Source organism: Equus przewalskii, chromosome 19, assembly GCF_037783145.1.
Source record: "Equus przewalskii isolate Varuska chromosome 19, EquPr2, whole genome shotgun sequence".
Taxonomy (NCBI): domain Eukaryota; kingdom Metazoa; phylum Chordata; class Mammalia; order Perissodactyla; family Equidae; genus Equus; species Equus przewalskii.
Genome location: NC_091849.1, coordinates 61,940,610 through 61,959,406, shown reverse-complemented (window position 1 = coordinate 61,959,406; position 18,797 = coordinate 61,940,610). Strand labels below are relative to the sequence as shown.

At 37.4% G+C, this 18,797-nt stretch overlaps 1 protein-coding gene across 4 annotated transcripts in view; it reads right to left on the bottom strand.

Annotated features, from left to right (window-relative positions):
- The window catches only part of COL19A1 (collagen type XIX alpha 1 chain), a 312,844-nt gene that overhangs the window by 176,382 nt on the left and 117,665 nt on the right, over positions 1 to 18,797 (bottom strand). For all 4 annotated transcript variants that reach the window (XM_070584878.1, XM_070584877.1, XM_070584876.1 and 1 more), the window contains 2 exons: positions 10,319 to 10,372; positions 1,397 to 1,450 (listed from right to left, as the gene is read on the bottom strand). In XM_070584878.1, the coding sequence (XP_070440979.1) occupies positions 1,397 to 1,450; positions 10,319 to 10,372 (108 nt within the window). The remainder of the gene's footprint in view (positions 1 to 1,396; positions 1,451 to 10,318; positions 10,373 to 18,797) is intronic.

Here is an 18,797-nt window from a genome sequence, read left to right as displayed (position 1 = left end):
AGCACACCCATGCTTTTTGCAGCAGCAGAACTTGCTTTGAAAAGCTAAAATAATCTAATTTCTATTCTTTTGTCTACTAATCCAAAATTAGAAAGAATATCTCTTCCAACATGGTTACTTGCCAGTGGAGCAGCTGGGAAATGTTACAACGATGGATAATTTTTCTGACAAAGTTAGAACGAGGATCAGCAGAAACAATAAGTGGGTCTCCCCACTTCACGCCTTCCAGCTGCAAGAAGCGGTCCCATTGTCTCTTCTAAAGCTCTGCTGAGTTGGCATTGCACTTGCCATCAACTGTAAGAGGCTTTGCCTATATTTATGCATTTTTAAATATTAACATTGCTTTGCTGACCTATGTGAATACAAATTACCAGGTGATTATATTGACAAACTATTCAAAATCTTTAAAAAATGATTCATCTAAAAGTTCACTATTTTCCAGTTTATAAATACGTCACCTGTATGCTTGACTGCATCAGCACCCCTCTTTATTTCATAAGAACTCAGTTACGAAGACCAAGCATCTCTGCTATGATCCTTGTTTAAGGGGACATCATGGAGACCACACACTGTGTGTGGGGCACGGGGAGGCTGCATTCTTGTGCTCAGGCTTTCTCTTTTCTCATCTCATACAGTCACCTCAGAAGTTAAGACTTAGCATTGTATAATCATTATTTTTGGGAAACAATTGAATAAAAATAACCGATAGTTGTTAAGGAACATTGATGTAGCTTAAATCAGTCCCCGAGGGCTGATGTGCAAGACCAGCTTTAACATGGAGGTCGATACATAAGTATCCACTTTGGATTAAATATGTGGATGCTGTAAATACCTGAAGGATTTCTAAATGCGCTGAGAATAGAAACAAAATACAGTGCCGAACATCCACACATTCAAGTTTCATCACAACTCTGGCTTTTACTATTTCTTAATTCTCTTTTCAAGGTTGTTGCCAATTATAAAATGGCATACAAGAAAAGGTGGCAGGAAATGGAGCATTTAGACGAAGACTGAGGTTCAAAGTTAGCCTCCCTCCCCCGAAAGGCCACCTGCTTCACCATCAGGGTAGCACCTCAGTGCTACTGGCAGGGTCCCTGACACGGGACACAGCTGCTAATTTAGTGATGGAATACCTCACGCTGTTAAGCAAGGGAGAGAAAAGGGGAATCTTAAAAACACAAATTAATGTCGACCAGCAATTGTGCATTGAGTCTCTTCAAACTTATTAGATGAACCAAAAGGCTTTTCTTGTTCAGATGCTTTTAACGTAACAGCCTTTGGTTAATTTTAACACAATCCACTTTTGGCAGTTAAACAGTATTAATGAAAAGTCACTGCATAGGTTCTCAAAGTTTTCTTCAGAAAAGATTGGCACTTTCCCGAGTGAATACAATACCTTTTCTCCTTTCGGGCCAGGTGGACCACGAGGACCCAAGTCACCTTTCAAACCCTGTGCAAAGAATACAACCACTGTGATTTCTATATACACTTCAGAGAATGCTTCAATTCCCAACAAGTCATTTGTCACAAGATAAATCATAATTTACTGGATTCCCAAACCCATTCTTCAGTGCATAGGATAGAGACAACCGGCACTAACATGCTAAGTGACATCTGTGCTGTGGAGGGTACAGACACACTCCGTCAGCGCGAGGCCTCAATACTGCATATTTGTGCAACTTTGCTTCCTGCTCAAATTACATTAATTCACCATCTGGGAGAACATCATTTAGATCTATATGGGCTTTTAAGTATCCGCTTTGGATTAAATATGTGGATGCTGTAAATACCTCTGATTTAGCATTGATTTGGCCTTTATAAAGCTTGCCCAAAAAATTCAAGATTTAAATTAAAGACATTTTTACATCTCCATCAAGAAATCTAATTGTGGGGGAAAAGGAACGAAGGATGTATTCTTCTCCTATGACTCATAAAGCTGGAGCTAAAATGTAAGCTGTTCCTGTTTTGAAGTATGTTTTAGTTCTCTAATTCCTGTCTTTTTTTCTACCTGGATTTGTAAAGATATCAAAATGAAACTATATAAGACATAGATAGCATATCAGATGACTATATTCATGAATCTTCTGGACTCTCGAGTGTTGGGGTGGATATTTAGTTGATCTGACTCAGAAGTGACAGCTTTCAGCAATATCCTGATAGATTTCACTGAGGAGGTCAGTTCCACACTGAATGTGTTCACAGTGTAAGAAAGCTGGACAGACACATCATGGCCGTATGGTAAACAGGAATAAAGAGCTTTCCTCATCCTTTTTAACACATTGGAGGAAGGAAGAACAATAATGAAAAAAAGGAATATTCTGAAGCCACACGATGCACAGTAAACCTGGGGTCTCACTGTTCCTAGCTGACGGTCCCAGCTATTCCTGCTCTGACATTTTGTGGCAAATAAACAATGCCAAATGCCTCCCCTATAGCTACTCCATATAGAAGCCAATGATGAATTTAAAGGAACAAAAGAAAACTGGATATTTAAAATAATCTTGTTGCAGGGAGTACATGAAAACTGTAGTCTTTAAGAAAAAATTTAATGGGTGAAAACAGCACCTAATTCGCAAAAAACCTTTGTAGTTGCATAAATAGCTTCATGGATAAAGTTCATAGCTTTGTTTCTTCTATCATTACTTTGGAGCAGTTATAGAATTAGGATGAGTGAAAATTATATCTGAGATGTGATATTCTCCTACTATTTGAAATACCTATTCCTTCCCAAATCAAGCAACACATACTCTATTTGTACAAGCCTCTGAAGTAAAACTTGGGACCAGCATGTTCTGAACACTTGGGCGAAGAAAACCGCCATTTTTGTGAATAGACTTTATTCTTAATTCACTCACCCATTCATCCATTTATTCAGTAAAGACTTATTATATACCTTGTGTGCAGTCACATTTCCAACCTTCAGACTTGCAGCATCACTACAGTAGCCATGTGCCACATGTAGCTTTCGAGTTCTTGAAATGTCACTAGTCTGAGTTGAGATGCATTGTGCGTGTAAAATCCCATTGGGTTTTCCATATTTAGTACAAAAAAGAGTGTAAAATAGCCCCTTAATAATTTTTATATTGATTATATATTGAAATGATAACATTTGGGATATAGGATTAAATAAAATATATTATTCAAATTAGTTTCACCTGTTTCTTTTTACCTTTCTTAATGTGTCTACTAGAAAATGTAATATATTTACATTTGTTATGAATTTGTAATACTATATTTAAAAATATAATACATACATATAATATTACATATTATATAATGCATATAACATATAATAGTTATACTAGATAGCACTATTTAGAGATACAAAAAAGAACAAGAAGTTGACAAAGGCTCTCCTTTACCAGACTTTAGTCGGGCTCCTCTGAGCTGTCTTCTTTACTAGGCCTCAGCCTTGGTACCCCTTCTGTCCTGTCTTTGGTCTGCCTAACCCAGTTTTAGCAAGAATCTCGTTAATTCAGTTTAGAGAGAACCATCCCCACCCACCCCACCCTTGACATCTGATCAATCCCTCATCCTCAACTTTTGAGGTTTAAGTCTTTGGCCTGTCTTCTGAGAGAATCCTGTTAAGTCATTTTAGCAGGAATCCCTCTATCCCTGATATCTGCTCTTAGTAATTTTCCACCCACTGACACCTTCATTCTGTTCATTAGCTAGATATCCCCACGTGCCCTTGTTGCCTTCCCAGTTGAGCTCAATCTCTCTCCCCTACTTCAATACTCCAATTGCAATAGTCTTGAATAAAAAGTCTTCCTTACCGCTTTAACAAGTGTCAGAATAATTTTTTCCTTAACAAAGTCAAGATTCTCGCCCTTATGGAACTCATGCTATAAGAGGAGGTGGCTGATGACAAACAGGTCAACAGGGTGAATATTATGAGGGCAAAGGGGGAAAGCTGCTACTCCATTGGGGGGGCCGGAAACAGCCTCTGTGTGGAGGTGACATTTCTGGTTTTATAGGGCCAACCATGTGATGATCCTGGGAAGAATGTTGGGGGTAGAGGGAAACGCAAGCACAAAAGCCTGCAGGTGAAAGGAGTGAGCGTCCTGAGCTGCAGATGAGGAGCAGGGGATGAAGTCAAGGTGAGCAAGGGGTCACGGCACATAGAGAATTGTAGGCCACGGGAAGAAGGATGGGTTTTGTTCTAAGTGCAGTGAGAAGCTACTCAGTGTTTTAGCAGGGAAATACAGGATGTGACTGTCTGCTCCCCACCCTCCCAAGTCACTTTGGCTACAATGTAAAGATAGATTGTACTCAGCAAAAGTGGAAGCAGAACATGGGCTATCACAGCTTCCAGGCTAGAAGGCAAGATGGCGGGACCACGGGTGACAGTGGACATGGAGAGAAGGGGTTGGAATTGGCACATAGAAGGCAGGACCTGCAGATATGCTAGAAATGAAGACAGGGAATGGAAGCATCAAGGTGATCTGCACTTCGCTTAAGTAAGTGGCTAGGAGGCTATGCTGTTTACCGAGCTGAAAATTTATTAAAAAGAGATTTTCTATCTTCTTGCTGGTGTAACACTATCCAGAGAAAAGACAAACATGAAGAAAGAAATGGCTGAGAAAGGCATCAAGTACTCATTTATTCAACAAGCCTTATTGAACAGCTACCAACATGCAAGACTAAACCCCCTATGCCTATGAACAGATAAACATGAAAACATTATTTTTAAAAATGGAAAGGAATATTAAGCAGGAAACATTATTATAATAATAATAGTTATTATTATTATATTATTCAGGAAAATGGCTAACTCTGGGGTGGGCATGGGATGACACTGAGCTCTGGATCCACTGGTTTTCCAGTTATTACTATGACATAATCATCACATACGTTACCTGTGACAAAAATATTATTTTAGACATAAAATAATATATTAAAAATTGTCAACATTCCTGCCTGACTAACCCTAACTGCAACTTCTGGGGAAGAGAGTTATGGCAATTGAATCAGTTAATTATCACCACAGTCAGGAAGGTGGAAGGAGGATAATGCAATCAGTTACGACTCAGTGTGAATATTGAGCACTATTGTAGATGCACACAGCAGTTCCAGAGATGCCTAATTCCACTGGAAGTGCTCAAGACTTCCGGGATGTGGATTTCAGGAGAGTCAGGAAAGGAATGGCATTTTACACCCAATCTTGGGTAAGTTATTTAAGCTTCCCTATAAAAAAGGTATAAATAATAGTTATCTTGAAGGGTTGTTCTGAGAATCGTACGTCGTAAAAACACTTAGCACATGGTAGGAACTTAATGTTGCTTTTACTTTTCAAGTCCAAGTCTAAGGGATCACTAATAATTCATTCTGTTCAGTGTTGTACTCAGTTTGATGGATATGGAACAACTGTGCTTTAATTCACATAGGATAAACTGCATTGAGAAGCACTGCATTTGCCAAGCTTCCACTTTTATGGCCACTGAAGTAGGACCATGTAACTCATGTCCTCCTGTGATAAAGTGCAATGTTGTTAAGGCCAGGGCACCATAATGGGCTCTGAGAAACAGATCAGTAATGCCTCTTCAAGTGTAGTTTTTCTCCTCATGTCACACTGGTGCTGCTATCAATGGTTATTCAGTACTGGGGAGAAAAAGACACAGCACTCACCATAAAGCATGAAGAATTAAACGGAACAGACTCTGAATTTCATATTGAATAAGATAGGCATTTACTATAAAGGTTCTCAATAAAATTCACGTATATAAAGATTCTCAAAAGCACAGTAGTTGATTCTGCATGTTATACGGAGACAAGAACCCTTATGAAAGCTGAAGGACAGTATTACAATTAGAATTATAAAAGCAGGTAGACTATGAAATTAATTTTTATTGGAAGACCTACTACTCATGGTATGTAGCATCTTTAAAAATCAGAACATGATACGAAGTAATGTTATTTGTTAAAAATTTTTAAGTCATCAGTCAACTCTTTGCCCCGACTTCCACTGACTGCATCATATTCCTTAGCAGTGGCACCAGCTGTCGCCAGCTATCTCAGCTCTGTGATTTCAATGCTTTTGTATTCAGTATTTCAGATTGCATTAGTATAAGGAGATTAACATGATTATTTTAGGAACATCAGATGCTGTAATTCTGATAAGGGATGTTTGAAAGACAATAATAAAGATGCAGAGGAAGAGACTAAACTGAATGATTGAAATCTACTTTTCTAAGATTATATAACCCCACAAAAACAAACAAATGAAAAGATATTTCTATTTGAGATAAATGTTTTATTCAACCTAGTTTCTAATAATAGCAAATGTTTATATTGCTCTTACTGCATACAAGACGTTGTTCTAAATGCTTTATGTATGATAACTCCTTTCATCCTCAAAAAAAAAAAAAGAAGCCTTGAGATAAGTGTTATTAATATTATCATCCCATTGTGCAAATGAAGAAACTGAGGCAGAGAGAATAAGTCATGTACCAAGTAGGATGCCAGGTAGGCAGAGGCAGAGCCAGATGTGAGCCAGGCAGTCTGCCTCCGAAGGCCACATTAACAACTTTATAAGACTCCCTCTCAAGTCCATTCTGAGATGCCATCGTTGAATGTGTCTCATATTAGGTCACAACCAAAATCACTTAATTATAAACTAGGATGTGTGTAAAGCTAAGGTCTTGCATTTTGAAGGCTAAATTCTAGCAATTCAATTTTTTTACAATTTCAATCTGGTTTATTTATTTATTTATTATGCATCATTTAGACTGTAAGGGAAATAGGAACATGTGTTTAGCTCAATACTCTAATACTTTGGAGATCAATCCAAAGTTTATTCACACACACACACTGTCAAGGATGCATTTAGAAAGATATCAGAGTCCTTTGTTTTTTTGGCCTAATGATTAAGAGCTGCTACTGGCATTTAGCTGTTGACCTTCAAGGATGCTAAACACTCTGCTCTTGCAAGACAGCCCCACAGGACAAAGAATTTGTCTTGCCCAAAACACCAACAGTGTCCCGTTAAGGAAGACTGAACTGCCTCATATGGCCCTTTAAATCAGGTTTACACTTGCCACAGTGAGCTTGCCCATTTTGTGGGAAAGCTGAAATGGAAGAAATTATTAAAAGATACATTTACATCAAACTATATGTAATATCCGAAAATAAAGACTATTAAAAAGGCTTTTGAATTCATTCAGTAGGGATATTAAATTCTTCCAATTTTCTCTGACTTGGAAACTAGCCAGAGGGAGCTGGTCCATTGAGTTTATTCCCTCTGCATTCTAACAGGATGTTTCTGAAGTTATAATCCCATCACAGCTTGACTTTAATTCAGATCGAAATAGCTATTCTAGAACCTTCATTCCCTAAGAATGTGGACCTTTGCGGACCGAAAGTCAGAGTGAATCTTCATAACTGCTCAGTGATTTTAGTGGGCAGTCAGTTTATTTGAGCATTGACAAACAGGCAATGGCAAGTGTGGCATGATTTAGAGGGAAAATAGACTTTTCAGTCAAACATGTAGAATTAAAGGCTGATTTTACCATTTTCTAAAAGAAAGTTGCTTTATTTCCCAATCTTTATTTCTTGCCTCTGAAAACAGGGATGGTACCACCCGCTACGTTCGCCAGCCCATAAAGCTGGGGTACAGATTGAATTTCAAACTCCCTGTGAAAAGTTTCTGAACTATAACACAATATTAACACATCACCACCAAGAATGAAATAATCGAGCATTTGTCCATTTTCCTCGGACTTAAAGTCATTCTAGTGATAGGAGAGGGAAAAAGGACACCTTTCAATACTTTCTCTGATTTCTCCTTAGTCATGACTCCTGAATATCTTTGGCAAAACTAAGGAAAGGAAAATAGTATCATCTACACATCATAAAGTAACGAAGTGAGAGAAGTTAATGTTTGTCATGGTTTATCGTGTACCTAATGAGATACATTAGACAGTGATGGTGCTAAAGAAATTACACCTGCAACTGGGGGCATGTGAAGGGCTCTTCAAGATCCTTGTCGGAGAGGAGAGGTCACCCTGCCCACTGGGCCGTGGGCTCTCTCAGCGAGGTGGCCTTGTTCAGACTTGGAGCTCATGCCATGGCTGCCCGAGCATCTGGGCATGTAGCAGGCACTCCGCCGCATGTGTGCATCAATCAATTAATTCTAAAAAGCCACATCACCTTACTGTCAGACAACATGAGAAAAATTTCCAAATTTATAAGCTAATGTGAACCTACTTTGGGTTCCAACCCTTCAAATCTCCTTCCAGTTTTAGCCAAGTGTTTGGATAAATCCTCCCTCTCTTTCAATTCTAATATTATCATAATGAACTTCTAAAAATCTTTGTTTTGCTCCTCCATCTCAGAGAGCCACAGACATGCAGCTTGGTTATCTTTGGCAACGTTGTCATTAACCTTGTTCAGCCCCCATGCGTTTATCACAAGACAATATCCTTCCCAGGATGAACGGTCCAAATCTTGGGCTATTTTGAGTTTCTACTGCCATAAAGTACCAAATTACGTATGTTTGACCTCTGCAATATCACTATCTGTGCACGCACTCCTTTCTCTCTCTGTTATCCCAGTTTAGACTCTAATTTCCTATATTTTAGACTATTATAATAATCTCAGTTTTTTTAAATGAAAATTTAGTAAATAATTACTGGGAACTTATTCACTCTAAACATTTACTAAGAACTAGAGATTCCAAGAAATGGTCTTTGATCTCACAAAGAGCATGCTAGAAAGAGCAAAAACACAGGCGAAGGCCCAAATTCTATCCCTTTTATAGAACACACTGGGCCCGCCTGCCTGTGTGCAGAGGGGAGGGCAAGCCCCTCACACCCAGCCCCCCGCCACCTGGCTCCAGCTGGGCTCCTCTCTCCTTTCCCTACATTGCCCTACATCGAGCGGGAATTCCAAACACCTGAACAAAGGCTTTAGATGGCATAATGATTTTCAAGTTCGTAATCTTACTAATCTCTTCGTGTAAAATGACAGGACATTATAGTGATGGGGACTTCAGAATCTATTCTATTACTTTACAGACTCTGAGAAGTGATTTTCTCAACTAGTGACAGACCTAGGACACAACCGGGTTCGGGCTTTCCCCTCCAGAACTCTTACCCCTACAGCAGGTACCTCGGGACTGGGGTAGGGAGGTGAATCAGATGCTCTATTTCAGTGTAGGGCCAACAGCTGTGACACGCAGCGTCCTGACGTACCAAAGGAGGTAGAGAAGATGCAGACTCCTCCAGCTACAAGCCACTGATGGTAGCTCATTCTTTGGCATAGAAAATCACCTCATAGGTGAGAGGAACAAGAATGAAGGTCATATTCAAGACACGACTGGGGCTTCTTAGGAAGAGAGTAAAGTCGTCGGGTCAGAGTACCAAGCCAGTGTTAACTCCGGGGACATTTCTCTTTTGGAGCCCCCGCCCCCTCAGGTATCCCTCTTACGTGGTCCACAGGCTCCAGGGACCACATGATCAGCATCTCTTCCCACTGTAACGATTGACTGCAAACAAGATGGGCTTCATAACAGCTCCAGGACATCAGGGAACCAAATCTGGCCTCCTCATTCTTTTATCCATAAATCAGGTAGTGTGGCCCTTCAGAACCTTTCTAAAACATTTTTACGAAAGTGAAAAAAGGAAACTGTGGAAAAAAATAATTCTCATCATAGACACTTCCCCCAGTAAAGTTAGCCAATGGTGAGTTTGACCTGAAGTAAGAGCAATCTGCATTTCAGAGGAAAACCAGATTTGGGCTATCCTTCAAATTTCATCATAAGAACTGGAAGCTCCAGAGGGATAATGTTCTAGTGAGAAGAGGAGGAGATGCTAGGACTTGAGGCTGTTCCTGGGGATGGCATCCCAGGATGCCATCTGCAACCCTGAGGTTGAAGAACTGAGCAGTGGCAGGTGAGCAACACGCAGACACAGGTCTCCCTTCCATGCCTAGGATCCCACCTTCACAGTGCCCTCAGTGGACAGAGATCTGGGCTAAGATGAAAAGGAGCCCTGAGTAAGAGCACAGGCCACAGGAGAATGCACGTAAGAAGAAAAAAGACAGAGAAAGGAAGAGGGGAAAGATGCAAGCCAGAAACAGCAAGGACGGAAGGACTGCTAAGGATGAACGCAAGTATGAAATAGACAAGATGTATAAAACTAAGGAACCACTTGTAACAAAACTAACAACCCTGGGCCTCTCCGGAGCCCCTCCTTGACTCCTGATGCACTGGTGGTGTCCAGTTCTCCCAAGGATAGCAGAATCTTAGCAGTGCCAGAAAGTCAGCATATTTCAGGGGCAAAATGTAAACAGAATGTTAGAAAAAAAGAGTTAGGCTTACGTCTTGTCCATTAATGCCAGCCAACCCTGGATCTCCTTTTTCTCCTTGTTCGCCCTAGAAAGAGACAATTATATGATGAAAAATGTTACATTTGAAAACCTTTACTAAGAAAAAATGAGTTACATTGTTTGGGTATTTATAACAACATGATTACTTTGCTAATCCCTTGAAAGAAATATTTATTAAAAAAACAATTCTGAGGGCTAAAACCAAAGAGAAGGTTAAAGGCTCAAAGAAAAGCTGCATAAAAATGATTAAAAGGATAGAAATAGAAGAAGGGTTATTTATTTTCTTCCATAAGCAACAAAGAATTTTCCTGAGGGCAATTCGGCAATATACGTCAAGGGTCTTAAATCTGTTCATTTCATTTGGCCCAGTGATTTTTGCTTCTGAGAATGTATCCTAAGGAAATAATTAGAGATGAAAAGTTTTAAGGCACTAAGATGTAGAGTGGGATGCTAGTTATAGTAGTAAGAAAAAGAGAAACATCCTAAATGTCAATAATAGGAAACCGGTTAAATAAAATATGGCACATAGACACAATGGAATATGATGCAGCCATTAAAATCATGTTTATGAATTTTATTTTATACTATAGGAAAGCTCTCATGATGTAAAAAGTAAGACACAAGTAATGGATTAAGAAATTTAGTGAGTGTTAATTAATACCTATTTTGGTTAATTTAAAGTGACAAATGTTCAAAATGGCCACTAATACCATTGCTGATGACACATACTCATAGTGACATATATATTCACTTGATTACCTTCTGAAAGGTATATACTTTTATTAGTGCACCCTGCATATCTGTAGTATTAATTCAAAAAATTTTTTAAAAATGCCTGTCTACCTATCCATCTACCTGCCTACCTGCGTATTCATCCACCTATGGGTCTTAGAAACAACAGAGGAAGAAAACAAATCAGAACAATAAAAGTGGTTAATCTATGCATTTTGTGATTATGGATGATTTTTTCCCCCTTCATTATACTCCTCAGTGTTTTTCAGTTTTTTAAAGCAATAAACATATATTATCTGTATAATTAGTAAAGTGTTTAAAAATAAAAGAATATGTTATGTATAGAAAAACTCGTCCAAGTCTATCACATATCACTCTGTGTGTGTGTGTGTGTGCGTGTGTGTGTGTGTAGTAACAATAATAATTCTCTCTGCTTTGAGCCACCCGGGTGATTTTATTTTCTTCTTTATGTATTCTGTTGTTCTTTTTTTTTCTGCAATGAACATTATTTTTCATTTTTAGTTTTTGGTGAGGAAGATTGGCCCTGAGATAACATCTGTTGCTAATCTTCCCCTTTTGCTTGAGGAAGATTGTTCCTGAGCTAACATCTGTGCCAATTTTCCTCTACTTTTTGTATATGGGACACTACCACAGCATGGTTTGATAAGCGATGTGCAGGTCTGCACCTGGGATCCAAACCTGTGAACCTCGGGATGCTGAAGTGGAGAGGGTGGACTCAACCACTATGCTACTAGGCTGGCCCCTGAACATTATTTTTATTTGCAAAAAAAAAAAAAAAATTTAAAGAGGGGCCAGCCTTGTGGCCAAGTGCTTAAGTTCACACTCTCCCATTCGGTGGCCCAGAGTTTTGCAAATTCGGATCCTGGCCACAGTCATGGCACCACTCATCAGGCCATGCTGAGATGGCCTCCCACACAGCACAACCAGAAGGACCTACAACTAGAATATACAACTATGTACTGGGGGGCTTTGGGGAGAAGGAGAAGAAAAAATTTTAAAAAAGATCAGCAACAGATGTTAGCTCAGGTGTTGATCGTTAAAAAAAAATTAAAGAAAAGGAAGCACCGGATTTTAAGAGATAATACATTAAATATTCTACAAACAGAAATACACATGTACAGTCCCAATCATCTAATTTACTATATTGAAAACACAGGGAATGAAGTAAAAATAACTTGAGTACTGGAATATAAAAAATATATATAACATAAAGGACAAGCAAAAGCACATATGAACACATTCAGTGAAACAGATTCAAGTTAGAATGAAACTGAAGATTTCAAACTGAAAATGGGCAGGTAAGGAAACCCCCCAAAGCTGTGCTGTCCAATATGGCAGCCACCAGCCACACGGGGCTATTTAAATAAATCTGAAATTCAGTTATTCAGTTGCCCTAGTCACAACTCAAGCGCTCAGCAGTGCCTACTATGTTGGACTGTGCACACGACAATATTTCCATCCTCACAGAAAACTCCATTGGACATGCTGATCTAAAGGATGTCAGATATGACAGAAAGCAAAATAAGAGTGAAGGGGCTCAGAAAAACACAGAAGAAAATGTCTATCTAGTAACAGGATCCGAAACAACACGGTGTCTAGATGTTGACACAAAATGTGTTCAGCACAAGTTAATAGAATGAATAGAAATTTTTGACATAAGAAGACAAATATAATTCCATGGATATCATTGCTGGCTTTCAGAATGTAACTAAAAATGAGTACAGTCTCTATTCAAAATTAATGGTTCTCACAGACAGAAAAAATAAGCAACTCTAAAGACTAAAAAGATATGTGCCTCCAGGGAAATCTGCGAGCTTGACAATGATACTAAAAGTTAAATAATAATAGCACATAGAGAACAGAGGTGACACCCTGCTGGGGTTTATGCTGCAGAGCAAGAGGGTAAGAGCTGACAGATGGCTAAGGAGGAAACGCTCTGTTCAACGTGATCGCTGGCAAAATCTGCAATGGATTTTAAAAAGCATAATTTTTAATATAAAAAGTAAGTGTGACTGTGATCAAATACGGTTTATAAAAAAGTCATTTACTTTATTATTATCATGGTTACCAAACCCTTCTATAATGTGTACTATGTGCCAAGCACTGCTTTCAGCATCTTGCAATTCTATGACAATCTAGGACAAAGACATGAGTACTACTCTCTCTTTACAGATGAGGGAACTGAAGACAGAGAGGTTAAGTAACTTGCTCAAGGTCACACAACTTATAAGGGGTAGAACTCTGATTCAGTCCGGGCAGTATGGCCCCAGGTTCTGTGCTCTAAAACTATTAAGATAATTTGTTTTTGAAACAGACCAGGAATAACTGAAAACACAATGTATCTAGATTTCTGCAAAGAAGGAGGCAAAGTCTCTGATAGTGCCCCTCAGAGCAGAAAATGGAAACTTGGGCCAGGTACTATTACTGTTGATGAGTATAAAACTGGCAGATGCACGGTATCCAATGGCGCTCACTCACTCTCCTTCCTTTCCCCCTTCCCTCTCTCTCTCTCTCTCTCTCTCTCTCTCTCTCTCTCCTCCAATCAAGGTCTCTTAATCTAGGCATTATTGACAGTTCCTCGTTTTGGGGGCTGTCCTGTACATTGTAGGACGTTCAGCATCATCCTGGCCTCTACTCACTATAGGCCAGTAGCCAGCCTTTCCCCCACCCCCCTACCCTCAATTCTGACAAATAAAAATGTCTCCAGATATTGCCAAATATCCCATAGAGGGTGAAACTGGCTCAAGTTGGGAACCACTAATATAGTGTATACTTTGAGTATACGTGTAACAGATTTATTATGTGAAATGTTACAACAGACTGAAACAATATGCTATAATAAACAACATAGACTTTATTAGAAATAATGTGCAATTTTGCATTTAAGTTAATTCTGGATGGCTTAGACAACCCACTTAAAAATATTAAAAGAGCAGAAGAAAATATAAGTGAGCATAGCTCAGAGCTCATGGTGAGTAAGGTGTCTCTAAGTATGGAACTAAAAAAAGAAATTCGTGATAGAAAAAAATAATATATTTGACAAAATATTAATTATAAACTTGTAAGACAAAAATATTATAAGCTAAACTAAAAGGCAAATAACAAAACGGGAAAACATATCATATGGTGGCCTAATAGTTAACATCATTAATATGCAGAGTTTTTATCATTCATAAGGAAAAGAACAATATCTCACTGGTAATTGAGCATAAGACAAATCAGGCAGTTCACCACAAGGAAAGCAAAAGAAATGCTGGGTGACACTTAACAATGTTTTAACTGGTCTCATTAGTTCTTCAGGTCATCTGTTGGGACTAGGTGAGCTCTAAGTTGTCTCCATTGTAAATTTAATCATCCTCTGAAAAGAGCAGTGGGAGTTCTATATCCAGACAGGGGAAAAAAAGATATTCAAGGGTTGCATACTTAATAAATCCCAAACAAAAGAAATCTGACAATAGTAACCAGCTGTTCCTTCTTTCTCTATTGAGAAGAAAATGAGTAAAAACAAAACTACAGCATTAAAGATTTAAGCTAGAATGAAAGAAAACTTATTTGACGTGAAGTTGCTAGAGAGTAAATGCAGTTAGATTGTTTTTCAGTTTTTGGATAAGTTCAAAAGCAAAAAGAGATTTAAAAAAAAAACCCAGCAGAACATCTCTGGAAACTTCTTTGAAAATACAATAAATCATTCTAGTCTGATGGGAACTTAAAACCAATCCCAACCAAAGGAAAGAGGATAAATGGGAATTAGATTACATTTAAAATTTTTCCAATTCCTATCCTTTCATAAAACTAATTTTAAAGCCAGACCAAAAGTTAAAGTCATTCCAAACAAAACTGCAGTACTTTGGCATCCAAAACATTACACTCAGGTAAGTAAGGAAACCTTTTTATGGAGTTTGAATTAATCCATTATCATCCACAATACAGGTAGTTATTAGCATGAGCAATATTTCAATAGATACCAGCAGTAATATACTAGCTTCTGTTCCATACACCCTACTATACGCCAGAGTCTGTGCTAAGCACTTTACATAGTAAGGATTCATTTAATGCTAGCGGTAACCCTCCAAGATGGGCCTTCTCATCTCCATTTACTGACGACATGTCAACAGCTCAGAGGACACATCTAATTTTCACATCTTCAAGGAACTCCTATTATCCTAATTATCTTGTAGGGACTTAACAAACCCCAACGTATTAACTTTTTCATTTACGGATGGTCCTTTTAGTGTCATGTCTAGGAATTTATTTATAAACTTATTTATAAACAAATGGATAAATATAACCATAATGGATAATGTGGGAGATATGGATTGAAATTCTTTGACATGAATATCTAATTGTTCCAATAGTTTTGTTGAAAAAAACTATTCATTATCTGCTGAATTGTTTCTGTACCTCTGTTGAAAATAAGTTGCCCACACATATGTGGAGTTATTTCTGGACTCTGTTCTTTCCAATGCTGTTGTGTATCCTTATTCTAATACTGTACTTTCTTGATTATCTTTATAACAAATGTTGAAATCAGGCAGTATTAGTCCTCCTGTTCTTTTTTTTTTTCAAAGTTGTTTTGGCTATACCAGGTCATTTGTATTTCCATATGACTTTTAGGTCACATTTAATGTAATTATTGGTATAGTGTATATCCATGTACAAAAAATGAACTTTGGTCCATAAATCACACACTGTATGAAAATTAACTCAAATGGATTTTAGACTCAAATGTAAAATCCAAAACTATAAAATTTCTAGAGTAAACATAGAAGAAACCTTTTGTGGCTTTGGGCTAGACGAAGTTTCTAGTTTGTTATTTGATTCCTACATGTCGTATGTCTTTTTCATTACTTTATTTCTTTACTGCCTTCAATTTGTTCAAAAAATACTTTTAGCCTACAATTTTAGTTTTCTATTATGAGTACTTAGCTTTTTTTAAAGATTTTTAAAAAGTGGTTGCTCTAGCACTAACAAATATGCATCTTTAACTTATCACAATCTATTCCAGTTAATACTGACAATTTCAGTAAACTACAGCAACTTTGCTCCAATTTTCCTCCATTCCCCTCCCCTTCTGTGTGCTATTATTGTCGCATGTATTAAATCCATATGTTATAAACCTAACAGGACAGTGTTATAGTTTTGCTTTAAAAATATGATTTTAAAGAAATTAACAAACGAAAAGAGAATACAAGTGTATATATTTATGTATCTAAATATGAATATATAGACACCTATATATACGAATATCTGTATCTATACCTATCTATCTACAGAATTTTTTACACTGACCCATGAATTTACAGTTTCCAGTGTTTTCCATTTCTTCCCATGGATCCAAGTTACTGTCTAGTGTCATTGATTTTCAGCCTGAAGGATTTCCTTTAGTAACTCATGCAGCTCACGACTGCTGGCAAAGAATTCATTTTATTTTTTGTTATTTAGGAGTGTCTTTCTCTTTGCCTCGATATGTGAAAGACAGTTTCACAGGGTATAGAATTATTAACAATTCTTAGAATTATTAACTCTAGAAAGTAACAATTTCTTTCTAAATATCTCATTCTGTTGTCTTCTGGTCTCCATGGTTTCTGAAGAGACATTGGCCATTATTCCTCCTGTGGTTTCATGAACACAACGAATTGCTTTTCTCTTAGTGATTTTGAGACTTACTGTTTGTCTTTGGTTCTTAGCAGTTTGACTATGATGTTTCTAGATGTGGCTTTCTTTGTGTTTATCGTACTCAGGACTTACTGAGCTTCTCAGATATATAGATTAATATTTTTGATCAAACGTGGGAAGTTTTTGGTTCTTGTTTCTGTCTTGTTTATTTTTCTCCCCTCGGCCTGGGACTCCCATTACATAAACTGGCTGCCTTAGAATCACTCCTATGTCCAAATAGCTTAGTTGTCATCCCATGGTGTGGACAGAAATTATGTTTTAGCAACTCAAGTCCATAAGGCTACCACCTTTTCTGATCAGTCAGTTTGGATTGGAGAAGGCATTCAATGTTGCCACTCTTTCTCAAGTCTTCTTTGGTTTTGCTGGGCTTATTCAGATTTTCCCTGCATGTGCACATAGTTTCTCACTCAGTCTTCTACCCTATATATGTATTTTATGTTATATATTTAATCAGTGCACACTTTTAACAAAATAAATTTAGTATGGGGACTATCTTATTTGTATTATTCTCTGGTCAATGGGCATGAAAGTAAATCTACTCAATGTAGGAGACCAGAAACAATTAGAACACATTCCTTTTGTGAATTTTTAAAGTTTAAAGGTTTCAAATAAATTTATTATATAGTTAATTTTTCAGTAATTTAAGCCATTAAATATCTTGTTTTCTATCCACTATTAAGAATCAATAAGTTAAGGAATATAATTTTAAGTAAAGCCCTTTTGCCTAAATGTTATAAATCTGAAAATTAAAAAATACATATAGAGTATACTATTAATCCACATAGATAGATTAATTAACCAAAGGAAGTTACAAAAAGAACTTTTCTTTTCCTAATAAGAAATTCTTTTCTAAATTAAAGTTCTCTGTGACTTGGCATTACTGTAACATAGTTTACAATAGAGACTAATTTAGTGCTGTTGTTTTTATTGATGATGATGATAAAGAAGTGACTAACTGACTGTGTTTCTGGCAGCTAAATACATACTGAGAAACATGCTAGATTTTCAAAACCTGCCAAGCCAGAGCTTAAGGTTCTAATTGTGATCTAGTGAACGGAGTCTGCCATGTGGAAACAGGGGCTCAGACTAATTACATATTTGTCTTTACAACTGTGTGAATCTATAACTCTTTCCATTATTGGCTTTTTGAATTCTTAACTGATAAAAGCAAATAAGTTCTACACCTACCTAATTAGTATTGTTGCAATGCTGAGAAAAAAGGATTTATATGGAAGGTGCAAAATTATGAATTACATTCACCCAGATTCTTTTTAAATGATGACTTCATAAGACCACAAGGATGGACTGAGATAAAGGCTGAGATGACCTTGTATTCAGAGACCAATACCCCTGATTTTTACAGTCTCAAAGAGATTTCGTCTGGATAAACTTATTTGTGATATCACAAATTGTTTGAAATTCTTTTATCTAAATGGATTAGAGCCAAGGTTACTCACCTAATTGCATTTGTAACATAAATCTAATTAAGTTATCTCTCCAAAGGGGAGAAAGAACTTAATCTAACAAAATTACTTCCACAAAATCAGATTTTATCAATTTATTTTAGTAACTAAAAATGCAGATATATTAATAATTATAGAGTCTAAATTTAATTTGGTTCATATTTCGTATACGAAGAGCAAATCCTCTTTCAAGAAACTCTTTCACTGGTGTATCACCAACCATTACCTCCTGTCAAGATCTACTTGACGGTTTATTACTTCGAAGAATTTCAAGCATAAAAATGTTAGTATAACCCAAGAGTTTAGATGGTTCTTGGAGTTCAAAATAGCAAGAACAGGTCTTTGCTTCGATTTGCTGACTAAGTGATGGCATAATCCTGGTTCAACAAACGCATGGTTTTACGTATGCTCAAGCCATCCATTATGAAGCTTCCCTCATTTGGCTACCCAGTTAGCTTGGCCAATTGCTCCAGCAGGAAGACCACCCGTTTGCCATTTGTATGGAGTCTAGAATTCAAGACTCCCTTCTAGAAAGTTAGATCTTTGGGAAATCTGTTAGGCAGCAGTCTTTCACATTTG